Source organism: Mirounga angustirostris, unplaced genomic scaffold (assembly GCF_029215605.1).
Source record: "Mirounga angustirostris isolate CCGP_5_RB_7025 unplaced genomic scaffold, mMirAng1.0.hap1 SCAF_8, whole genome shotgun sequence".
Lineage (NCBI taxonomy): Eukaryota > Metazoa > Chordata > Mammalia > Carnivora > Phocidae > Mirounga > Mirounga angustirostris.
In genome coordinates this window covers 111,262,679-111,289,686 of record NW_026991716.1, presented here as the reverse complement: position 1 = coordinate 111,289,686, position 27,008 = coordinate 111,262,679, and the positions used below count along the sequence as shown (strand labels likewise).

Genomic DNA, 27,008 nt, shown 5'->3' with positions numbered 1-27,008 from the left:
GCCTTCAGCTCAGTTCATGATCCCAGGGTCCTGGGATCGAGCCCCACATCAGGCTCCCTGCTCGGTGGGAGGCCTGCTTCTCCTTCTCCCACCGCCTCTGCTTGTGTTCCCTCTCTCACTGTGTCTCTCTTTGTCAAATAAATAAAAATAAAATCTTTCCAAAAAAAAGGCAACTAGACTTTTCTGCAAATTTAATTTTTAGATTCCCTTATTCTAGATTTTTTATAAAACTGAAAATCTGATTTAAGAAAACAAATCAAATAGCTAAATATCTTAGTATGTTAAATATACTAATATAAACATGCTAAATACATTAATTAGGTACTAATAAATGGGGGGTGCCTGGGTGGCCCAGTTGTTAAGTGTCTGCCTTCGGCTCGGGTCCCCAGGGTCCTGGGATCCAGTCCCACATCTGGGCTCCCTGCTCAACGGGAAGCCTACTTCTCCCTCTCCCACTTCCCTTGCTTGTGTTCCTTCTCTCGCTGTGTCTCTGTCAAATAAATAAATAAAATCTTTAAAAAAATAAACTATAAATAGTACATACATACACACTTATTGGTGCCATACATACACCTACATTGTAGGAAGTTTGCACAATTCTCTAACAGAGAAGTTCAATTTCAGATTGAACTCTTTAGATCTTTATACAGAAATGCCAGTGCTCTACTTTTTTTCAAAAGGAATTTTGAGATTAACTCTTCTCTGAGTCAGGTACACATGTTTGGTTCTTGTTCTTCTCATTCACTGAAATATATATATATTGCCCTTTTTTAAAGCATTCATTATATAATAAATACCATTATGTTTCTAGCCCACTGACATTATTTATATAAGGTGACTTCAGGAAAGCCATAATCAATTAATACTTTCTTATAGTCCAGTGTCCAGTAATCCAAATTCTAAGAATTTAAAAACAAAAACTTGACAAATACTTTTATATTCGTGTAAAATCTTAAGTGCTGTGGGTGTGTTTCTGCATAGTTTTGTGTGGGGGGGTGTGTGTGTGTTTAAATGAAAAAGACCATTAAAGGCAACACATTTCTTGTTCTCTCACAATACCTAGTGACTCTCTGTTTTCTAATTAGACTACTAACATAACTCAGAAATGGAGATATGATTATTTCAAGGTCTTTTATAAAAGATAAGGAAGGAGCTAAAAGTCTAAAAGAGATGACAATGTAGGATGCAAAAAATCAGGAGCAGGAACATATCCTAATTTCTTGTTTTTTGAATTTATTTAAGTAATCTCTATACCCGACCTGGGGCTCAAACCCACAACCTGAGATCAAGCATTGTACACTTTTCCAGCTAAGCCAGCCAGGCACCTCATCCTAATTTCTAATTCTAAAGCGTGCACCGGAATTTGTGTTTGTCCTTGACAAGTTGCAAGGCATCTATTTTCCTTCTGTAAAACGAAGATAATATTAACCTACTAAACAGCTCTACTATGTACATACACGTGTTAATGCCCACAATGCACTAGATACTATTAAGCCAATCTAAAGCATCTGGTCCTCAAGATGCAGTTATACGCCTGGGTGGCTCAGTCGTTAAGCATCTGCCTTCGGCTCAGGTCATGATCCCAGGGTCCTGGGATCAAGCCCCGCATCGGGCTCCCTGCTCAGCGGGAGGCCTGCTTCTCCCTCTCCCACTCCCCCTGCTTGTGTTCCCTCTTTCGCTGTGTCTCTCTCTGTCAAATAAAATCTTTAAAAAAAAAAAAAGATGCAGTTATACAAAGAGCCTGGCCCAGAAGTACAGCTTGGTGGTCAACTAAGAGGACCTTACATGGAAAGGCTTTGTTAACATTGCACAAAGTGCCTTTCCTAAGTGCGGGCACGAAGTAATTCCACAGGTCTTCGTCACTCTTTATTTGCATAGATTAACTCGCTATTTGAACTAAATTAAGACTGTCACAGAAAGCCAGGGGTATGAATAATAACCCCTAGCAGACTATCTCTATGATCTTTTTCTAAAAGTCATGTGTCCAGATAAAAACCAAATAGCATCAGATTTCCATGTTAAAATCCACATTCAAGATGACTAGAAAAAAACTGTTCTATCACCAATATTATACATCTTTGACAAGCAAATATCTAGCTTTAACTCACCATGTAAATTCAGATTATGCCTCAAAACTATATTTAGTTTGTAATTATCTGACTTTTGGAAGATTTAAGTGAAGTTTTGCCTACATATCTTCTTAAAAGTTGTATTTGTTAAAAAAAAAAAAGTTGTATTTGTTAGAATTATCTCTTTGAAAACCACATTTTTTTCACAAGCAGGATCCTAAAGGAAGGAAGGAAGAAGGGAGGACGGGAGGAAGGGGGGAAGAAAAGAAAGAGAGAACCTATGCAACTTTTCCCACAACTCTTGTTTTAAATGATAGAATGTAGTCAGACCAAAACTGTATTACTTTACTCCAAAATTTACTGCAAGACTTACAGCGATCCTTAAAGAAGTTATAAAAATTGAAACAGAATATAGAATAAGTTTCTGATTGTAAAAATACGTAACATTTCAAAGTTCATTTTATAAAAGTCATCAGATCAATACATCATTTTGTCATTTTTAACAATAGTATCTAAACTTTAGCTGTGATACTGAAAGGAATAATAAAAGAGAACTTCAAGGTACGCATATTTATGTGGGACTGTGAATAACTTATTTTTGTTTTTAACATTTACATTAATTAAAATTACTCTAAGAAATCTATGACTTAGGGGCGCCTGGGAGGCTCAATCAGTTAAGCGTCTGTCTTTGGCTCAGGTCATGATCCCAGAGTCCTGGGATCAAGCCCCACACTGGGCTCCCTGTTCAGTGGGAAACCTGCTTCTTCCTCTCCCTCTCCCCCACCCCCCTGCTCGTGCTTTCTCTAATAAATAAAATCTTTAAAAAAAAAAAAAAGGAAATCTATGGCATATTTCTAAGAACACTGGGCAAATAAAAGGATATGTAGACGTTCCCTACACTTCAGTTGTTTTAATGTACTGAAATTCTTTTTTTAACATTTATTTACTTGAGAGAGAGAGAGCGTGAGCCTGAATGAGTACATTGCATGAGGTGGGGGGGAGGGAGCAAGGGATAGACAGAACCTCAAGCAGACTCTGCAGGGCTTGATGGGGGGGGCTCAATCTCACAACCCCAAGATCACAATTCTTTTAATTGTAATAGGATGGAGATGCCAAAAGGAAAAAAAAAGAAAAAAGAAAAAATTTTACAAAAACACATCTGAGTTTCCCAGTGATAAGACTGCCAAGATGTAATACTCTGGAATGGAGTCACTTAACTATCCTCTAAGAATGGGATGTATGGGGGAGGAAATGGAACTCAATTAATACTACATTTGGATTATTGGTCTAGTCCAGTGGATTAAAGCCTGTTTGGGAAAAGAAATAATAACTATTATTTCATTCATTCATTTAACTCTGCTCAAAATTCTCCAATTCCATCCATCTTACTCAGACTAAAAGGCAATTTTTTTACAATGATCCAGCTCCCCAATACTTCCCTGACTGTTCTCACTGTGCTCCAGCTGTAGACCTTTATAAACATGCTCCCTGTACTAGGGTATTAGCTCTTTCATCTTATACCTGTATGAATCACTCTCACCCCACCTTCAAGGGTTTGCTCAGATGTGATCTTCTTAATGAGGTCAACCTTTATCATTCTACTTAAAATAGCAACCAACCTCTCTCTATTCCTAGACCTCCTGACTCCTCTTACCCTGGTATATTTGTTTGTGCATCACTCACTACATTCTAAAAATACAGGTATTCATATATTACTTATTCACTATATATTCATCATATTTCTGCCCCCCATCTCTACCCCAACTAGAATATAAACTCCAGAAGAGCAGGGATTTTTTTGTGTGTGTTTTACTTACTTACTTCATTCATTAATCATATTCCAATATATATTGTCCCATGCCCACAAATTTCCTGCACCGATTCTGGCCTTTGAACTCCATCTGAGCAATTGGTACAGTCCAGAATTCGTCCTCTTTCTGTCTGACTGGTATACACAGAGCCCAGCATGGGTCTTAAGAACCATGTGCCAATCTAATTTTGTCTTTCCCTACCTCTACTTTGTTTTCTCAATCACTGCAACTGGACTTCTGCCTAAGTTCCTGCCTAGCTACCTAGTTTAAAGTCGTGACTCTACACAAATCTTAAACCCCAATGTTCTGGATTGGAAGCCTAAACAATTTGTCTGCCCGGTGACAATGCTTTCTTCCTGATCTTTTTCCTAGTCTCCAGCTGCTAAAAAAGAATGTATTGCAACTCTGCACAAATGACCTGCAGTCACCGTTTATTGTTGTTATTATTATTATCCTGCTTGGAAACTTCCAGCCATGCTCCACCCAAACAGTAGAATCTTACTGAATAGTTATGCTGACTGGAATCAAGCATGCATTTGGACTCTCTAATTCAGACAACCAGTCATCCCACTAATCTTGCTCTGCATAGGCTGAGGTTAGCTGTTCCTATTCTGCCAATTCTTCTTTGCTTGTGGCCCAGAATTCAGGCCCTATAATTCTAAAGCAGATTATGAAAGATGTGAAAGCTCAAATAAAGTTTCAGCAAATTTTTTTAAATTATTTAATGCTAAATTTGTTTGGATTAAAAGGAGGAACAATAATCTGGTCTCCAAGGTCCAAGTTGAAAAGTCTAGCACAATAGTCTTTGTCAATGAATAATCAATATTTCTTAAATGTATGAACAGAAAAATAGTGACAATGATGTTTTAAATAAATGGGGACTGAGAAAATACTGATATGTGAAATCTACAAAAAGTAAACTTTTTTGTCATTGCTATTGCAATATAGTTGGATGATGTAAAAACTCTTAAGTCTTACTACTTCAGAAAATCTTCTTCCAATTTAACTAAATCTCTCCCATAAAAATATAGACTCATGCTTTTCTTACAGAGTCATAGCTGGTATAAACTCTTTGGTTATTATTGTATATATATATAAACTATATATATAGTTTATATAGAGCTATAAACTCTGGTTATTATTGATGAAACTATGGTTATTACAGTGTAGGGGACAGTTATCCCATATTTCAGAGTGAATTAAGGACAAACTGGCAGAGCATGTACAGTTTTTTGCATAATCCCTGGCAGCTGTTTTTTTTTTAAGATTTTATTTATTCATCAGAGACAGAGAGAGAGGCAGAGGCAGAGAGAGAAGCAGGCTCCCTGGAAGCCCAGTGCTAGGCTCGATCCCAGGACCCTGGGATCATGACCTGAGCCAAAGGCAGACGCTTAACCAACTGAGCCACCGAGGCGCCCTCCCTGGCAGTTCTTGATGGAGATTCGGTTCATTACTTTGCATGAAATCCTAGGATAGAAAACTTTTAGGAATAAGATCAATCAGCAATTTGTATACACTGATATGCAAGATAAAATACATAATATAAAGTTCATGTCTTTTAAAAAAATTTTACACCTATAATTGTTAATGTTGAATATGTTCTTATTCTGAACCCTACATTTTATCTGTTATGAATCATTTTTACTAAACTATTAGGCCAGTCTGCAGTGACCAAGCCAACATATGTACAAAAGTTACATATGCAGCAAAAGTGATTAAAAAGAAATTAATTCCAGGTTTATGGTTACAATAAATCTCAGGTAATTTATGAAGCGTTTTCATATTTTATAGCACAGCATGTTTTAGAACCAGGCAATTAATGTGATGTAAGAATTCCATATGAAAATTTTAAGTCTTCTTGCCAAAAATGAGTGAGGATCATCTCAAACATGTTTTTATTTTAAATCTCAGAAAGCATCTAAAAACACATTTATATACATTTCATATTTTCTTGACATCTTTAAGAATTCAGAAGTTCAAATGCAAGTATGCACTCCAAAAACAATAGACTGTAATACTAGAATCTTGGGCTTAGCAAAGCACTGGAGACTTGATGAGTTTTAACTATGTCTCTGGAAAGGCACTTCATCCTAACTCATCCCTGACAGTTTGCACATCTGATCACACATGGACATTTCCAGAAACTAGGTGCTCCAATACAACCTAGTAATTTCTAACAGCTCAGAATGGGGAGGGGCAGGGAGAAGGAGCAGGCTTCCTCTCATCTTATTTAATTCAAACCTTCCCCTTTGTCATATGCCTCATTTCTTAAGTCTTTCTTTCTCCAAATAGTTTTTTTTTTTTTTAAAGATTTTATTTATTTATTTGACAGAGAGAGACACAGTGAGAGAGGGAACACAAGCAGGGCGAGTGGGAGAGGGAGAAGCAGGCTTCCCGCTGAGCAGGGAGCCGGATGCGGGGCTCAATCCAGGACCCTGGGATCATGACCTGAGCGGGAGACAGATGTTTAACGACTGAGCCACCCAGGCGCCCCTCTCCAAATAATTTTCACTTGAAATGTCCTCCTCTGGAAATCTTTCCAGAGTCCTAACTACTCTCTTCTTCTTCCTCTGAATTGACCTACATTTGTCAGTGAAGCACCCCAATGTGTTCTAAAACAGCCCTCTCTGTTTCTATGAGTTTTTTTAATAAGAGTTCTCTTTTCTGTCACCATGTCACACTATATGTTCATATTGAACTTGCTGCAATTCAGACTGACCTTTCTCCTCCAATTTTTGTACTCATCCCTGTATTTATAAGGGAAACAAAACATTTCCAGAAGAGGGCAAATGAAATTATTTAATGTCTGCATACAAATAACAAAACCAGCTCTGCGTAGGTTCTGTTCATGGTCCAGGCTATGTAGACTTTCAAAATTCCTGTATCTGTTATTAACCTGCTTAGCCACCTGAATCAATTTTGGACCACCAGAAGTTCTGAAAAGCTTGCATTTTATGTTTTCCATCAAGCCATCACCGAGACAAATGAACATAAGGAATCCTCTATCACACTCCCAAAGACTTCTTTCCGAATTGACCTTAAACCACCACGTGGTATTCTTTGGCAACTACTTCCAATCAGTTGCAATTTACCTACCATTAGATTTCCATTTCCACAAATTATTCATAAGAATATCGGGAAAAGATTTTATCTACTGCCTTGCTGAAACACAGACCCACTTTGACTACATCATTCTATTCTGTCAATCATATCTAGTTAAAAAATTTTCTTAGAATATCATTCTTACTGAATCAATGCTATTCCTACAACTCAGTGAGCTAGAGAAGCTACACAAGATTTTAAAGAAAAAATTAAAAACAAACAAAAAATGTAGTTAAATTTCTAACTCAATTACAACATTTAAGAATGATTGCTTCTTGTCAGTATTCTTAATAAAATGGCACCATACTATAAGGGAGAAAAACGCTAATATAATCGATAAGAAAAAAGTTGATAGTCAAAAACTTCATCAGTCATGCTCATATCCAATGATTTTCACTGAGAGTGTGCTTTAACAGAACAAAATTAAAAAGAAAACATGGCCCCCACAATAAATGGAAAGAAATCTTGGTACCATAGAAAAGGGAACTTTAGCATAAACACCACTAGAAGTGTTTTTAGTTGTTAAAAATTAAGTTATTAGCAGTTGCATGAATTTAAGTCACTACTCCAAGTCTCCAGTTTTAAATTTGCCCAATAAGAATAATAATAGTTGAAGGTGAAATAAGCTAATGCATACAAAGCATTTTTAAATTACAAAACACTTATAAATTTAAGGTATTATGAAACATACACTTTTAATATTAACAAGTTTCAACCATTTATCCCTAAGCCAATCTTGAAATATATTACAAATGATCTATAGTAATAGATTAATAGATTCTAGGATGCAGAAGATAGCAGTCTATAGTAGATTCTATGTTATAACTATTTTGCACAGAATTCCTTATTGTATATAGCATTCAAGTGATCTCTGAACAGAACGGCAGTATAAACTTTCCCTTCTGCATTGACCTCAGCTTGTGCCTGGACCATAGAAATCAGAGTTAATTTTATCTAGAGAGAGAGAGAGAGAGAGAGAGAGAGACTGAGAGACAGAGAAAGAAAGAGGAGAGGAGGGAAGGAGGAGTAGGAGAAGAAGAAAAGGAGGAGAAGAGGTAGAGGGGGCAAAAGAGGGAAGGGAAGGGTTGGGAGGAGAGAGAATGAGGGGGGTGGGCGGCACACTAGGAAATTTCTCAGGGACCCACTTGATCCCCCTGCTTTGAGCTTCTGCCCCACTCCAAGTGAACAAAAGGGTTGGTGCTCCTGGCTTCTCTTTACTCCCAGCTGCTTAACAGTATTAAAGTAATATGTATTGTTAAAACATATCGTATAACTAAGCAAGGCTAATATTTTGAGGCAGTATTTTTAAAAATCAGCTGCCAGAAATATTCTCAAACTCACACTCATAAACTCTATTAATTATGCCACATTGACCCCATTTTACCTCACAGAAGAGGAAAAGCAAAATTAGAAGAAAAAAAGTTGTGTAGTGAACTTAAGGTCATTTTTATTCTAGGAATTTTAATCAGGGAGTTACTACTGTAGCAAGAAGATTAGAGTATTTTTTTTTTTTTTTTACTCCTTTTAAGATATAATAGTACTGCCAGAAATGTTAGATTATAAGAACTATCAGAATGGGGGCGCCTGGGTGGCTCAGGCATTGAGCGTCTGCCTTCAGCTCAGGTCATGATCTCAGGGTCCCGGGATCGAGCCCAGCGTCGGGCTCCCTGCTCGTCGGGAGGCCTGCTTCTCCCTCTCTCACTCCCCCTGCTTGTGTTCCCTCTCTCGCTGTCTGTCTCTCAAATAAATAAATAAAATCTTAAAAAAAATAAAATAAAATAAAAAGAACTATCAGAATGGTTAGACATAGCTCTATTCCAGTTAACTAAAAGAGGGATAAATATATTTCAAAACTTTGACAGATTCAGTCTCATCAAAACTTTCAAAAGCTGCTAACGTCCAGATTCTGTACTCCTAGGGTAAATATTTTGATATTTGAAACCAAACCTTAAAAATTTTTTACTTTAATACATGTTTTCCAACTCATAAAAATGTTTGCTGAAATTATGTATTATAAATTATGTTTTAAAATGCTATACATTTGCTTCTTTTAAAATTCATGATCACATAATGTATGGTGATTAACATAATAAAATAAAATTTTAAAAAACCATTCATGATCATAAAATAACCCTTCAAAGACTCCCAAGAGTATCAGAAATTATATGCATATAAACATTACAGAGCTCTGAAGAGAATAACTTGAGTTACATTAAATAAAACCGTTTTCCAAAGTCCCCTAAAGTGTATATCTGGTCACAGTGACCTTAATTAAAGTAAATATGACATAGAAATCTTGTCTACATTTAAGCCAGAGGAGAAATTTCACTATAATAATAATAATAATAATAATAATAATAAAGAGGATCCCTGAGATCGGATGTGAGTCAGAAAAAGATGAGGCTGGAGGTCCCATTGGCATGAAAGAAAAAAACCCACTTACTTAACTACTTTACAAATTCTGTTCAAATAGTTAGAAACAAAGCTCTTAAAAAAAAAAAATGTATCAGCTGCCCTGCATAAAGTTCCAAGATGAGCCACAGCTTGGGAAACATTTCTCTGTAGGGATGGAATCTGATTTGGAAAAACTTTTTATTTTTCAATTGGTTAAAAGTTTGCCTCTTTGGAAGATTTCGGAAATCAACTGGCAATATGTAAAAGCGATAGCAAGGTCTCTCCGAACGAATGAACAATGAAACGGGCTTCATATTCTTTTGGGGGAGGTAAGCAATCCCCCCAACACACCCGCCACGATGTACTCAGGGAGCTGAAGTGTACTCGCATCAGGCTTAGCTCCTCTCGCCCCAACTACCCGAGGGCAGAGCCAGAAATCGGTCCCTGCTGTTGGAAGAAGGGACCAGGAGGGGCCGCAGCCCCCCGCAAAGGATGGAATCTAGAGCCCGTTCCTCGACTGTACCTCTTTGCTGATGTGCCTGGAGCTGCCGCTGCTCTGGCCGCTGCGCCCCGCCGCCCGCGAGGCCCCCGCTGAGCAGCAGGACCAGAAGGACCCCGGCCGCTCCTGGCATTGCGGTGGCCCGGAGCGGATCCGCTTCTCAGGAGCCCGAGGAGTAGCTGCCGCCCAGTCCCCCGGCCCGGGCTTGTGAGCTGAATGAGCAGCAGCTGCTGGGTAAGAGGAGGAGACAGCACCCCGCCCCCTGGCTTTGGCTCCGCGGCCGCCGGAGGGTGGGGGGAGAAAGAGGACACTCCCCCTCCCTCCCCTTTCTCAGGCCCTCGTCCCACAGCCGTCCAGGCACAGGCCCTTAAAGGGTCCTCGGTGAAACAGACCTTTCCTATAGCCGTCCTTCCCTCCGAGAAGGGATCGATCATTCCTTAGCTTGATCAGTTAGCTGAACTTCTTGTAAATTAAAGGAGGTAATTGATATGAAAGCACTCTATGATCTGTAAAGTCTCTACACGTGGAAAGCATTATTTGTGGGAAATGTGCACAGCTGGGAACTTGACCGAAGCTGAGTCGATGCACCTCCCGAGAAAGGCCTGGCAAAGCTGTGTGCGGGCACTGTGTACCCAGGTGATCCATCGCTAGACACCGGACGGGCCCAAAAGCCCCCGGTGACTGCGAAGTAACCAGCGGGCGGAAGGCTGGCCCCGGGCCTCTGCAAGTCAGGCCAGGGCACCGACTTACTGCTTGATAGACTGCTGGGAGGGCAGCCAAGGTGGGACGAAATTTAAAAATCTCCCTTGCTCCACTGCAATGCTTATACTTATGAGGTAAGGTTTTCAGTTCTGCCAGGAGACCTTCGTTTAAATAGGATAAAGACCTCAGCGAACGTTTCCTTTCAGGCTCCAAATTTCATCTCTTCAGTCCCAATTGCTTCTCCTTAACTCAGAATTTCTGCAAGTTTTTCTGCCACCCCAGCTTCCAATGACAGCTCCTTGCTAGTTTTTTGTTTGGTTACTTTTTATGGTCTGAGGTTCCCATGGTGCTTGAAAGCTCCTTACTGGGTCTTTATGGGACTTGCAGGATGTCTGCCGGAGTACTGATATCAATGTACTGTGAGGTTCGACTGCTAGTTGTCCCATACTGGGTGGGACAATCCTACTAACCAGGGACTTCTGAATGGGCCACTGGGCATTTGTGTAGGTGAAAAACCTTGGATTATATTTGGAGCCTAAGTTAAATCTATGCTGCACATAAAGTGTTTTGCAGTTTTGTTTTCCAGGATGCATCTACTATATAAATTGAGGAAATCATATACTTTGTGTTTCTGAACTTTACCAGGAGGTGTTTACCATCTCAGAAAATCACATCACTGATAACAAGTCTGTTCATGGTAGTGTCTTCCAGACAGTATCAGTACGCATCCATCACATTGATGGTGACTCTGGGAATAGGTTCAGGCTCCTATTTTGCCTTCATTTTGCCTGCTAAACGTAGGCAAACTACTAAATGTTAAGTTTTACCCAAGCACTTACATATTGAGATGTATATTGTTTTATATAGATTCCTTTTTTCCTCTTTTATTTTATACGTAAGCCATTATACTGAGTTTTTAAATACTATATTGAAGTTAAGTAATATTATCTATGAATTTCCTTTCAATAAAATAAAGGAAGTATTGTTCCTACCAGGACTGATTGAGAACATCTGGTCAAATGGTGCCCAAGTAAATGGATATCTCTCAATATTATCCATCTTCTTTAGTTGTTAGTATTAGTACTAAGAAACTCTAATTGTTTTTTTTCTTTATTATGGAAATTGCAAAATGGAGTCTGGCCCAAGCTTTGAGAATAAGACTATGATCTCTGCTGTCAACTCTACTTGTGATCCAACATAGGAAAAAAAACATAAAGTTATTTAACCAAAATTAAGATACAGAACCATTATTATCAGAGCAGTTTTTCTTCAACCTAATTGAGGTACAATTTACACAAAATAAATGCACCCATTTGGTATGTTTAAAAAATGTAAACTCCCGGGGCTCCGGGGTGGCTCAGTCAGTTAAACGTTGGACTCTTAGTTTAGGTTCAGGTCATGATATCTGGGTGGTGAGATTGAGCCTGGTGTTTGGCTCTGTGCTCAGTGGGGTTTGCTTGAGATTCTCTCCCTCCCCCTCCCTCTGATTTTTTTTTTCCCCTCCTCCCCCATCTCTCTCCCTCTCTCTCAAATAAATAAAATCTTTTAAAAAAAAAAACCTCACATTTGACAATTACCCCAAGTAACATATAGTCTGTCACTTGCCCTAAATTTCTGCCCCTTTGCAGTAATTTCCTCAATCTCCCCCACCACAGATAGCCACTGCTCTGATTTCTGCCACTATAGATTATTTTAGCTATTCACAAATTTCATATGAATGCAATAAGAAAATAATGGGTTTTTCTTCACTTAGCACAGTATTTTGGAGGTATGGTGATGTAGTTGCTTTATGTCAGTCATACATTTCTTTTCATTGCCGAATACTGTCTATTACATGGACTATCACAAGTTATTTATACATTCACCTGAAGTGTATTTGGATTGTTCCAGCTTTAAGCTATTAAGAATAAAGCTGCCATGAATATTTGAATACAGTGTTTGGAAGGACATGTGTTTATATTTCTTAATTCCTAAGAGTGATATTATTGGGCTGCTTGGTGGGTATGTGAGAAACTATGAAACTGCTTACGATGTGGTTCTATCGCTTTAAGCTCCCCCAATAAGATATGAGAGTTCCAGATGCTCTGCATGTGTACCAACCCCTAATGTTATTTAATTTTATCTTCTCTAGAGGTTGCACTGTAGTATCTTACTGGCCTTGCCATTTGCATTTCTCTGATGAGGCTGAAAATGTTTTGATGAACTTATTGGACATTTACATTACTTTTTTTTTTTAATGAAATGTCTGCTCAGATCTTTTGCTCATTTGTCATATGATTGTTAAGTTGTAAGATGTAAATGTATATTCTGGAGAAAAGTTCTTTGATACACTTAATATAGTGCCTATTGTTCTCAGTCTGTGGCTTGACTTTTCAATTTCTTGACTCATGTTGGAGGAGGTCATCAAGAGGACATGACTGCCAGTTGACCTGTGGGCTGGATTCAGGGAACCAGAGGCTCCTCACCTCCTCCCCTGTCCTTGGAATGTGCATTCTGCCTGCCCTCCCAGCACTGCAGCTGCCTCAAGGACAGAGCCTTGAGATAGTAGTGTTGTTGAGAACATCTGGACCGTATACATGCCTGAACCTAGGAATGCCTGACCTCTATACAGACTCTTAAGATTCTGCCAACTGGGTGTGGAGATCTGCTTCAGGCCGCTCAGGACAAGCCTCATGTAAGTTCCCTTGCTCATTAAACTTACTACCTACCAATCTTGGAACACTCTGCCTTTCTTCTGTCTCTCCTTGACCCCTTTGTATGGGGACCAGTTTGCAAACCAACAACTGCTTTCAAAGAACAGAATTGTTTAATTCTGATTAAGTCCAATTTATGAAGATTATTTTCATTTATGCTTAAAACTTTTTGTGTCGCATTTCAGAAATCTTTGCTTACGCCAAAACTGTGAACACCATCCTCTATTTTTTTCCTTGAGATTTTGTAATCTTAGCTACTACATTTGGGTTTATGATTTATTTCAGTAAATTTTGGTGTTTGCTATGAAGTAAAGTACTCTAGGTAAGGACTTTCTTTTTTCCGTGCAGATACCCATTCATTTCAGCACCACTTGTGGAAAAAGACATTATTTCCCCATCTGATTACCTTGTTCCTTCTTTTGAAGTTGATCGTATGTGGGTCTATTTTTGGACTCTCTAAATATATACATTTATTTATGCCAATATCACAGTCTTTATTACTGTAGCTTTATAGTAGCCTCAAAGTTAGGTAGTGTAAACCCTACAATTTTGTTTGGCAAAACAAACCTCTTTTGACTATTCTAGGTTCTTTCCATTTCCATATACTTTTTTCAATCAGCTCATCAATTTCTATCACCCAAAAATAATGTAGGAGGGAGTTTTCATTGAATCGACAGATTAATTTTGGGGGGACTGATATTTTAGCAATAGTAAGTCTTCCAATCCATTAATATAGTCTGTCTTCATTTATTTAGATCTTTTTTCTAAGCAGTGCTCTGTAGGGTTCAATGTATGTGTCTTCAACATACTTCCTAAAATTTACCTCTAAGTGTTTTGTGTTTTGCAATTATAAACAGTATTTTTCATACTAATAGTAATACAAGTGATTTGGGTTATATACATAGGATTCTGCAAAACTGTTAAAATTACTTAAAGTAGCTTATAGGTAGATTCTTTAGTATATTTCATGTATAGGATCATGTTATCTACAAATACAGTGTTACTCCTTCCATTTCAATCTGTATGCCTTTACATTTTTTCTTGCCATATTGCACTGGCTATGACTTGCAGTAAAAAGTTGAAGAGCAGTGATGAATTAGACATTTTTGCCCAGTTTCTGATCAGAGGGGAAATCAGTCATTCACTGACTATTATGATGAGGTCTACAGGTTTTCAGTAGGTGCTTATTATGAAGTTTCAGGAAGTTCCCTTCTTTTGCTGAGAGTTTATAACAAAAGCATAGTAAATCTGGGCAATGCTTTTTGTATATCTATTTAAATAAATAATTTATTTCTTTATTTGGTTAATATGGTGAATTATAGTGACTTATTTTTCAGTGTTAATCAAACTCACAGTCCTGGCATAAACCCCAATTTGTCATGATATAGTATCCCTTTTATATGTGTCTAGTTTATATTTACTAATATTTTGTTAAGTATTTTTACATCTGTCCATGAGGGATATTAGTCTATAGTAATTTTTCTTATCATATTTATATCTGGTTTTGGTATCAAAGTAATGCTGGCCTTATATAAGTAGTTGGAATATGGTCCTTCTGAAAGAATTTGTCTAGAATTTGTATAATTTTTCCCATAAATGACAGAACTCACCAGTGAAACTATCTGGGCCCATTGTTCTCTTTTGGGGGAAATTTGTTTTTATTACAAAGTCAATGTTTTAAGTAGATTTAGAATGATTCAGATTTTCTGTCTTATATCAGTTTGGTAACTTGTAATTTTTAAGGAATTCATTCTATCTAAGTTGTCAAATTCGTTGGCATAAAGTTATTCATAGTATTTCTTTATCATCCTTTTAATGTCTGTTATGATTGGCAGTGATGACCTCTTTTTCCTGATACTGGTAATTTGTGTCTCGTCTTTTTTATATCAGGCTTTTTCATAGATGTTTGTCAATTTTATTCATTCTTCTATTTTTTCCTCTATTCATTTTTTTTTATTTTTTTTATTTTTTCCTCTATTCATTCTATTCTATTCTTCTATTCATCTATTCTTTCTATATTTATTCATTTCCTCCTATTGTTTGTCTATTTTTGGTTTTTATTGATTTATCCTTGTATCTTTATTTTTATTTTTTATTTTTTTAAAGATTTTATTTATTTATTTGACAGAGAGAGACACAGCGAGAGAGGGAACACAAGCACGGGGAGTGTTAGAGGGAGAAGCAAGCTTCCCACCGAGCAGGGAGCCCGATGCGGGGCTCGATCCCAGGATCCTGGGATCATGACCTGAGCCGAAGGCAGACGCTTAACGACTGAGCCACCCAGACGCCCCTGGTTTATCCTTGTATCTTTAAAATTTCCTTCCTTCTACTTATTTTAAGTTTACTTCATTCTTTGTTTTAGCTTCGAAAGATGAAAGCTTAACTCATTGATTAGAGACCTCTCTTCTTATATAATTTATGTAACTATTATAGCATCCTACAAATTTGGAATTTAAAATATTAATGCAAAATCTTTTTTTTGTGTGGTTTCTTATTTGACCTGTGTGTTATTTTGAAGTGTGTTGTTGCTATGGTCTCAATGGTTGTGTCTCCACAAGATTCATGCTGAAATCCTAAAGCCCAAAAGTGATAGTATTAGAAGGTGGGGCCTTTGGGAGGGAATTAGGTCATGAGGATGGAGCCTTATGAATGGGATTAGTGCTCTCATAAAAGAGATTCCAGAGAGCTCCCCTGCCCTCTTTTGCTATGTAAAGACACAGCAAAAATAGGACCCGTATGAACCAGGAACTGGGTTCTCATCAGGTGCTGAATGTGCCAGCGCCTTAATCCTGCATTTCTCAGTCTCCAAATCTGTGAGAAATAAATTTCTGTTCTTTATAAGCCACCCAGTCCATTGGTATTTTGTTATAGCAGCCAAAATGGATTAAGACAATTGTTAATATCCAATTTCTTAGGTCTTACTAGGTATCTTATTATTATTCATTTCTAATTTAATTCTCTTATGGGCAGAGAATATACTCTCTATGATTTCAATATTTTTAAATGCATTGAGGCTTGCTTTTTATTCTAGCATATGATCTATCAATGAAAGTTCCATATTCAATTGAAAATAATCATATTCTGCTATTCTTAGATGGAATAGTTCATAAAGGTTAATTAAGTGAAATTAGTTGATAGCACTGTTCTTTATATTTAGTCATTAGCTGTTTATTTGTTCTATCAGTTACTAAGAGATAAATGTTGAAATCTCCAACTATAATTTTTGATATTTCTATTTTACCTTTTAGGTGTTATATTAGTTATCTATTGCTTCATAACAAATCATACCCACATTTAGAAGCTTAAAATACTAAAAATTTAGTATTTTAAAGTATTTTAAAGTTACTGTGAATCAGGAAATCAGAACAATTTATTTGGATGGTTCTCCTCACTTGGGTGGGTCTCTTTTGAGGTTGCCATCAAGACATTAGTCAGGGCTGTAGTTACCCACAGGCTATAATGGGCTGGAGGATCCACTTCTAAAATGGTTGTCAGCTAGACACCTCAGCTCTTTGCCACATATGTTTCACCATAGGGCTGCTTATGATATAGCAGTTGGCTTACCCTAAGCATATTGTCTGAGAGAGAGAGGAAGGAGGAACTATATTACCTTTTATGACCTAGTTGCAGAAGTCACATACCATCTCTTCTGACAACTTTTATTCATTAGAAGCAAGTTAATAAACACAGATCCTACTCAAGGGATGGGTAATTAGCTTCCACCTCTTGAAGGATGAAGTATCAAAAATGTGTGGGTATATTTTAAAACCACTTCTTTTAGAGTTCCTAGACCCAATTCCAATGTGAGCAGGGGTTCCCCCATGTACAACACTAAGCAAAAATTCAACTCAATTCAACTCAATTCTGACACTATATGGAGATAGCATGAGATTCCAAGGTTAAGGGTTCAGTCCTACAAGACTTCCTCCCAACCCCACCACCACCCTTCAGATACCAGGTACAAACCCCAAGCTGTTACCTGTGCTTCTGACCTACTAGCCACAGATTGGAGGTTTCAATGACTTCCTCTTTAGATTAACTTGCTAAAACAGGTCATAGAACTCAAGGAAACTCAAGGAAACAGATTTACTAATTCATTAAAGGATATGATAAAGGATATGAATCAAAAACCTGATAAAGAGATACATAGAGGAAGGTCACAAACAAAAGAGCTTCTGTCCTCGTGGAACTTGGAGCCTGGCTTGATGATGGCATGTGGCATGTGTGAGTGCTATGGTTCCCCAAGCATGGAAACTTCAAAAAGGGACCAAAAAGCTGTCCTCATGGCTTTTATAGAGGCTCCATTACATAGTCATGATTGGCTAAATCATTGGTTATTGACTGATTTAACCTCCAGCTACTCTCCCCTCCCCAGAGGTTGGGGAGCAGGGAAGATGGGACTGAAAGTTCCAACCCATTAATCACATGGTTGGTCCTCCTGGCAATCATCCCTCACCCTTGGGTGGGCTCCAAAGGTCACCTTCATTAATAACAAGGTCATCTAATGACCAGATGTATATTTCTTATAGGTCACAATATCATACCAAAGTTCTGTAAGTTTTTGCTTCATGTAATATAAAGTTCTGCTATCAGTATATATATATTAGTATTGTTAAGGTCTTCTTCAAAATCTTGTCTTTTATCACTATTAAATGTCTCTTTATTAATATTCTTCTGCTGAAGTCAATTTCCTATTATTCATATGTCCATTCTATATTTATGATAATTAAGGTTTCTTGGCATATTTTTTCCATTCTTTACTTTTCAATCTGAGTCTTTATGTATAAAGGATATCTCTTATAGCCAACATATAACTGAGTCTTGCTTTTTAAACTAGACTGATAACTTTTGTCATCTTTTTGGAATGTTTAGAAATACATCGTCCAATGCAGTAATTACTAGCCACATATGGCTGTTTAAATTTAAGTTTAAATAAATTAAAATCAAATAAAATTAAAAACTCAGGTCTTCAGTTACTATAGCCACAGTTCAAGTGTTCAAAAGCCATTGTGGACAACATAAACTATATGTAGACAGGGGACAATTCTCTTGTAACTAAAAGTTCTATCATACAGTTCTGGTTTAGCCACTTTACACTTAATAGAATTATTTATATAATTGGGTCAAATCTAGTTCTTTTTATATGTTTTCCATATTTATTCCATCTGTTCTTTATTCTTTTTTCTTTTTCTGCTTTTTGAATAATTACTTTTTAGTATTGTATTTTTATCTGCACTATTGTACATACATATTACATATAATATGTATACATATATACTATATACATATATAACATTATAAATAGCATTATTATAAATCATAACATACAGTATTATAATATACACATACATGTATTATACTTATATGCATATAATATGCAACTCTAACTTATCATAACTTCACATTATATTACTTCATATATAATGTTAGAATGTTAAAGTAGTATGGCTTCATTTTTTCCCTTCTGCCCTTTTACTGTTAGTATTTATATACCATTTTTCTATATGTTATAATCCCCACAGTAGTTCTTATTTTCTATAATAATAAATATCTTTTGGTGAGAAATTCATCTCATCTTTTATTTGCTGAAAAAGTTTTTACTTAGCCTTTATACTTCATATAGAAATGTAGCTTGACAAGTTGTTTTCCTCTGAAACATTTTAAAGATGTTTCATTGTCTTCTGGACTGCATAATTCCTAACAAGAAGTCTGCAGTTATTCTTATCTTTCTCAATTTCTATTCTGGCTGACTTTAAGATTATTGTGTAATGCTTACCATAACAGAATATGCAGAAAAGACCCCGATCTAAGAATCATTAAATGGTGGTGGCTGAAATCATTCCACAACATACCCGATGGTTCACTGTAACATGAGATTTTCACACCCAAATAGGTGAATCATGCTTCCCGAATGCAACCAAAGCATGTGGAGTTTCAAGGCAATAAGTTACAGGTTTCTATTTTGGAAGCTTTCAGCTGTCCTGCTTATGTACTGAATGTAAATTTATTCTTTTAAAAATAAAACCATCTTTGTTTGATCATGACTTCTTATTAAATGCTATAAAAGCCCCCCCCAAAAAAGATTATTGGGTAATACTTCATTTGCATAAATTTTATTATATGCCTTCATATAGATTTCTTTGATATTTATCTTGCTTAAGGATCGTTGAGCTTCTTGGACCTATGAACTTAGAGTTTTCTTAAAATTGGGGAAAATTTAAGTAATTTTTTCAACAGTCTTATGTCTCCCTCTACTTCTGAGATCACTTCTCATTCTATTTATTTTTAAAATTTTTTTTTCTCTCTTTGTTTCAGTTTATTTTCTATTGCTGTATCTGTGTATCTTGTCCATTTGGGCTGCTTATAACAAATTACTATAGACTGGGTGACTTATAAACAACAGAAATTATTTTTCACAGTTCTGGTGTCTGGAAAGTCTAAGATCAAGATTCTGGCAGCCTCCATGTCTGGTGAAAGTCAATTCCTGGTTCACAGACTACATGGCAGACAGGCAAAAACACTCTTTGGAGTCTCTTTTATAAGGGCACTAATCTCATTGATGAGGACTCTACCCTTATGACCTAATCACCTCCCAAAGGTGCCACCTCCAAATACTACCACATTAGGGATCAGGTTTCATCATACAAATTTTGGGGGGAATATACACATTCAGCCTATAACACTATGTGCATTTATCTTTTCTTCTGTAGCATCTAATCTGTTTTCAGATTCACCTAGTATATTTTTTGTGTTTTATATTTAATTTTTTCCAGTCTAGAATTTCTATTAGTTTTAATTTATGGTTTCCTTTTCTTGTCTTCTTGTGTTCAACTTTAGCTCTTGGAAAATATTTACAATGGATGTTTTGAAGTTCTTATCTGCTTATTCAGACATCTCTGTCATTTAAATTTCTGTTGCATTTTTTCTGATTATGGGTCATATTTTTCTGCTTGTGTGTCTAGTAATTATTGGTCAATTGTTAAGGTGATGAAGTATTATAAATTTTATGCTGTTGAGTATCTGGACTTTGTTATCTTCTTTTGAAGAATAATGTTTTTTGTTTTGTGGATTAATTGCTTCTTGACCTTGTGGCTAAGATCAAGTGTTTTGTGGATTAGCATGATCTTTTCAGTGTTAGTTTTAAAGCTTTGTTAGGGTATCACTGAAGTAGACTTTACTCTAGGTTTACTTTAGCTCTCCTAGTAAGGCATGACTCCTCTAGGGTCTGTACTAAATAATATCTCTTCACTATGGCTGGTTGAAAATGACATGTATCCTAGTCTTAAATGTTCAGTTTCAACTCCTTCATAATTCTTTTTTTTTTTAAGATTTTATTTATTTATTTGACAGAGAGATTGACAGCGAGAGAGGGAACACAAGCAGGGGGGGTGGGAGAGGGAGAAGCAGGCTTCCCGCTGAGCAGGGAGCCCGACGTGGGGCTGGATCCCAGGATTCTGGGATCATGACCTGAGCCGAAGGCAGATGCTTAACGACTGAGCCACCCAGGCGCCCCTCAACTTCTTCATAATTCTGTGCATGGTTTTCAACTTTTGCATGAGAAGTATGCTATTTAGTCAAAAATACAGGGGCACCCCCACATAGATTCCTGGAGTTTTATCTCTCAAAATTGCCCTCCTCAAGTACTCTGCTTCACAAACTTAGGTTGCCTCCCCAAACTGAATATCTCAGCAGTTCAGTAAAACTTCTGGGCTTTGCTTAGGTTTTCTCTCCCTGTACTATAGTCTGAGAGACAGTCTCCAGAGAGAAAGCTGGGTCAATTACTGGAACCCTCTAATGAGTTCTCTTTTCTCAGAGTGTATAGATCTGTACTACCTATTATCTAATATCTTAAAACAACATTTTTATATATCCCCAGCATGCTCGTTGTTCATATATAGTAAATTTAATACAAATTAGTCCCTCCCGGCTGTCAGTAAAAGTCTCAAAGTTATAATTTCAAATGATAAAAAAAAGACTAGTTACGTATATAATGATAAATAATCCTAATGATTTAAGAAATGTAATGAGCTAGAACAATTTTGAAGATCATAGCCTGAGACTATTCTATTACTCTTCATATTAATCATATGACCTTTAAAATACATCACAGTTTTAAAATTTTTTTTCAAATTATACTTTAATAGCTCCTCACAAGCTGTACTTTAAGAAAATATGACAAGACCAAAAACAGAAAAAAATAATAATAATGTGGTTAACCCAATTAATCTTTTTGCTAAACTATAAAATTATGTCAGATTATTTATTATTGACTTTATAAATAATGGGTAAGTCTAGCACCATTTATGAACAAACTAGGGACTTATTTACCAAAATGCATTCTCTAAGTAATTAATCACAAAATACTGGATTGTAATAAATGTGGGAACATTTTATACTAGAAAGCAGCATTAAAGGTCAGAAAATTAGGGAGTTGATAGCAAGGAAGGAAATTTCCTACCCCAAAAAGGAAAGGGTATCTTGACTATATATTTTTAAAAACTGACTTAAAAAGAAAATGTATAAGTGAAAACAGCATAGATCTGTTAAGAACAAAGTAAAATTCAAGATAACATTATTAAAACTTATTCTAAAAAGAGGGGTGCCTGAGTGGTGTAGTCGGTTAAGCATCTGACTCTTGGTTTTGGCTCAGGTGGTGATATCAAGGTTGTGAGAGATCCAGCCTCGAGTCAGGCTTCATGCTCAGCACAGTCTGCTTGAGATTTTCTTTCGCTCTCCCTCTGCCCCTCCAACTCATTCTCTCTCTCTCTCAAATAAATACATCTTAAAAAAAAAAACCTTATTCTGAAAAGAGAAAAAACTTAGAAATATTGTTTTATGGCTCACCTTAGTAGGAATTAATTCATATCATTAACTTCATAGCTTCTTTTTTTTTTAATTTATTTTAGAGATAAAGAGGGAGAGAGAGTGGGGGGAGAGACAGAGTGAGAGGGAGAGAGAGACTCTCAAGCAGACTTCCTGCTGAGCACTGACACAGGGCTCAATCTCATGACCCTGAGATCATGACCTGAGCCAAAACCAAGAGTTGAATGCTTAACCAACTGAGTCACCTAGGCACCCCTATAACTTCATAATTTAAAAAAAACTCCCAATATATTATAGGGCCAAGATAATATAGAAAGCTATTAAAAATGAGCTACATGGCCAATATATAATTTTAATGCCAATTATGAATGATTTTTAAATTATTTCTATTTAAAGAGGAAAAGATATTAAAATGTAAGTTCCTGGATATCTGCCACACACAAACATGTGATCTGTAGAAGAGAGAAGAGCATGAGAGAAACCAACCCCATAGGCTTTGGACTTCCTATAGCTTTATCTAGAAAAGGATATTGTTTAACTGTTAAGATTCTAAAATGTAGAAAAAGAATAACAATTAAAGTTAAAAAAATAGAAAAAAGAAACATGGAAATTGAAAAAATAGAATTTAATATATGGGAAAAAATTAAGTCAAAAAGATCTATGAAGAAAGGATAGATATAATCTATACAAATTTATTTTTTTAATTAAAACTCTACAAAGAATCAGATTTTTTAAATGCAGAATGTAAGACCAAATATGAATTTAAAGATTTTGACCTAATATTGGACATTCAGTTCTACTCAAAACCTCATTTAAAATAGACTAAGATAATCCTATCACTCTTTATAGGCTAAGAAAATTATCAGCTATCTTGTCCTTAAGACACTGAAAATTTTGAAAATTTTTAAGCTGGAAAGTAACATGATCAGATCTCTGTTTTTAATAAAAAATTCTATCAGTGTGGATGGTTGATTGGTAAGATGAATAAGGAAAGTGGAAGCAAATGAACCTTATAACAAGAGGGCATCGTGTCATTCACTCATTCTTTCAATAAATTATTATATCATGCCTGCTATAAGCTGGAAACTAGACACTCTGTCTACCACAGAAAACAAGAAGACAAGTTCCTGCTGTCATGGCACTTACATTCCAGTGGAGAAACAGACAATAATTAAGTAAAAAGTTTTAAGTGAGTCATTACAAATTGTTGGCACTTAGGAAGAAAACAAACAAGGTGATATAATGGTAAGGGTAAGGTGAAGTTTTCTTTAAATAGGATGTCAGGAAACCCTCTCTGAGGAGGTGACACTTAAGCTGAGTTGTGACAGAACACAGGACTCCAATGAATGCAGTGTTAGTAGGGAGGAGAGAAAATGTTTGGAGACGTTTGAGAGAGTGAATTAGCAAAACTTGCTCACCAACCGGATATGAGGATTTAAGGATTATTCTTAAGTTTCGGGTCAGAGCAACTGGCTGTCTGGCAGTATTAATAACTGAGATAGGAAATACAGGAAGACCACCAGGTGCATCAGATATGTTAAAGCAACTGCCCTTGGAAATATCCAGTTGGTTATTTTTAGTTCTTCTGAAGGCACTTCAGCCATCCCATGTAGAGACCACACAGTCAAGGGAATAAATTTCTCCATGCATTTGAGGAATGGGGACGAAGGAACTAATAAGACATAACTAGCCTAGAAGCAAGTGTAAGCATACAAAATAATTTAGTGAATGCTCATTTGCACCATAAATTAATGAGAAGAAAAAAAGGAATACCCAGCTATAAAGGTCACCCAATTGGCTGAGTATTTGGAAAAAGTAAAATTTAGTTAGCTCTTCACTAAATGCTGTACATAAAAACCCAAATAAATTTAATGATTAAATGTAAAAAATGACAAATGGTTTGAAAATGTAAAAAATGACAAACGATGATAGAGCAAGGAAGATATATATAAAAGTACTGTGGAAATAAACATAGTGTGGTATATACCAAAAACAATCAATTCAAAAATGTGAATCTATTCAAACTAGTTTTGGAAAAATTCTGTCTAGAAATAAATGTAAGGAGAACTGCATACAACTGATATGTGAAACAATATTTCAAAAAGTCAGGATAACCTAAAAAAGAGACCAAAATAATAAAGGCTTTTAGCATGCTCTTGGCAGGTGAGAATTCTACCACTGAACCACCCAGGCACATAGCATACCCTTGTAGAAGAATATTCAACATTATAATGAAGCACTCCAAATTAATTTATAAATGTAACGCAATTCTATAAGGAATGTCTGTCTTTTTTTCCCTCTCTCTCTCTTCCTTGACTTGTCTTTTTGGGAACCCAGCCATTATTTGATTCCTAGTAGGAGGGACCTTGTTGCCCAATACAGAAGACAACAAGCTTTCTGGAAACTGATGAGGGCAAGACTGTTAAGCACTGCCCCACCCCCCACCCCCTAGGTGCTCCCACCACATCAGGCTTTTAACCTGCAACTAATATAAAGAAGGAGAGACAAGTTCAGAAGCATTGCAGTGGTGATGATGGTTACATTTAGTCAAAGCATTAATGCCACCACTCATTCTTTCGTTCATTCAACTGATACTGACTGAGGGCCTTACTGTGTGTTGGACATTGTGCTTAAGTGCTGGAGATGCAGCTGTCCACAAAACAGCCTGCAATGTTTGTTTCTCTATAGCCTTAGGATGGGGAAGGAGAGAAGATAAAAATAGCCATAATAATAAAACTTTTATTCTGGGGAAGGAGAACAGATGAAAATAATAAGCATGATGACTGAGTAAATAGTGTGTTAGCTAGTAACAAATGCAGCAGTCAGGGAAATGTGGGGCTGGGCCTATGAATGAGTGCCTGGGGTAGACCTCAGTGCAAACATGACATTTGAGAGGAGACTTGTCTTAGTCTTGTGTCTCTAGAAAACAGACTGTGAAGGAAACATGTTTTGGCTAGCATTTTATTAGGAAATAAAATCCCAGGGAAGAAGGAGCACCAGGAAAATGGAGTAAAACAGAGGATGAGATAGAACAAACCAAGGCAGAGCATTATTGAGCTGGATACGGCTTTCCAGAACCCTGATCGCTCAGTTATACAAGACTTTTTCAGAGACATCACATGAACCTATTCTGCCTCCAACAAGAGGGAGAAGGGTGACTCCATCCACTCTCTCCCTCCCCCTTTTGTCAAACTTCATCATTTAGGAATTAGCCCCTCACACTTTTGAGTTGCATACGCGTGGGTGCCTGGTAAAATGGAGAGCTAGTGCCCATTGTCTTGAAGGTCAGTGGCAATATGGAACCTCAGGAGGTAAGAGGGAGGTTGTACCCATACGATAAAGAGGTTTGTGGAGTAGCAGGCATGGTGGGGACATCAATCTAAAGCTGAAGCTACTGACACAGCAGCAACAACCCAGCTCCAGGCCCATGGGCCAGGGCAAGCCACTACTATCCGTAGAATGCAGGGCACATGTGTAATCTGACGGTGGTGTATAAAGTGAAGCCAGTGCATACTTGAAGATGGCAAGGGCCTGAAAAGGAGGTGGGCAAGGTGGGGAGAGACCAGTTGGGAATGATAGAGCCAGAGCCTTGTAGCCATTTTAAAGACATTGGATTTACTTTGAGTACAAGGAGCAGCTATGGCTATATTACATTTTAAAGGTTGACTCTGGTGGCTGTGCTGAAAATAGACTGTCAAGAGCAAGTGTCAGAACGAGGTGCTCAATTGGCAGGCCACTGCAGAAATTAATCCAGAGCTTTTGATGGTGACTTGAACCAGAGGAGTAGCAGGGGAGGAAAGAAGGAAAATATTCTGGACATAGTTTAAAGGTAGAGCCCACAGGGTTTCCTTGTTTCACACTTTTTGCAGAGTCAAATTTCCAGGGGGCTAAGAAGCTGTTAAAACTGTTAAAAAATAAAATCAGAAAAACATTAGAAGGTACTATAGTCAGAAATAGGGAAGCCTTCTTAACATCCCCAAATCAAAAGCCATAAGCAATATCAACATTAAATAGATAAAATGAACAGATAAGCAACAGAAAAGTAGAAAATACATGTTAATGTGGATGAGACCAAAGTTTAGTACCTAGAATATATAAGATATTGATAAGTCATGAAGAAAAAGTTGAACAATTTAATGGGGGGAAAAAGGGCAAAACATATGCTGAGGATATTACCAAAAGAGGAAATGCAAATAGCTATGCACATACAAAAAGGCACACAACCTTACCAGTTAGTGGGGGAACACAAATTAAAACAGCAATGAAATGCCAGTTTTCATCCATCAGGTTGGCAAATAAGTTGAAAGATTCAAGAGTTGGACAAAGCATTATAGAGGGAACTTATATACCATCTATGAAAGTATGTTATTGGCCAATACACCGAGAAGTACAAAGTGATAAAATATATTAAAGTGTAAAATAGCTGTCATCTCAATCCAGCAAATCCACTTGACACTTGTTTGAGAGAAATAGTCTCATATCACTAAAGAAAAGGCTATGTAAGTTTTTAGTGTAGTACTGAAAAATCAGAAGTTTCCTGAATTTCCACCAACAGAGGACTAAATAAAGCTATGAAACATACACACCAGGTAAAAGAATAAAATATATCCATAGGTCCCAATGGAAAGATACCTGATAGATAACTTAACAAAAGGATGGGTTAGCCTGGTGGTGGGTATTGAGGAGGGCACATTCTGCATGGAGCACTGGGTGTTATGCACAAACAATGAATCATGGAACACTTCATCTAAAACTAATGATGTAATGTATGGGGATTAACATAAGAAAAATAAATAAATAAATAAATAAATAAATACCAAAAAAAGGGAAGTTGACTGAAAATACATAAGACAATAAAATTTGCATGATAAAAGGGTATGATGCTCATCTAAGAAGAAGTTTTCTGAGTCACCAC

The 27,008-nt window shown here is 36.8% G+C and overlaps 1 protein-coding gene across 1 annotated transcript in view; it reads right to left on the bottom strand.

The window, feature by feature from the left end:
• The window catches only part of LAMA2 (laminin subunit alpha 2), a 621,471-nt gene extending 611,397 nt beyond the window's left edge, over nucleotides 1-10,074 (bottom strand). The window contains exon 1 of the mRNA XM_045865518.3: nucleotides 9,900-10,074. Coding sequence (XP_045721474.2) covers nucleotides 9,900-10,008 — 109 coding nt within the window. The 5' untranslated portion in view covers nucleotides 10,009-10,074. The remainder of the gene's footprint in view (nucleotides 1-9,899) is intronic.
• Nucleotides 10,075-27,008: the final 16,934 nt, after the last annotated feature.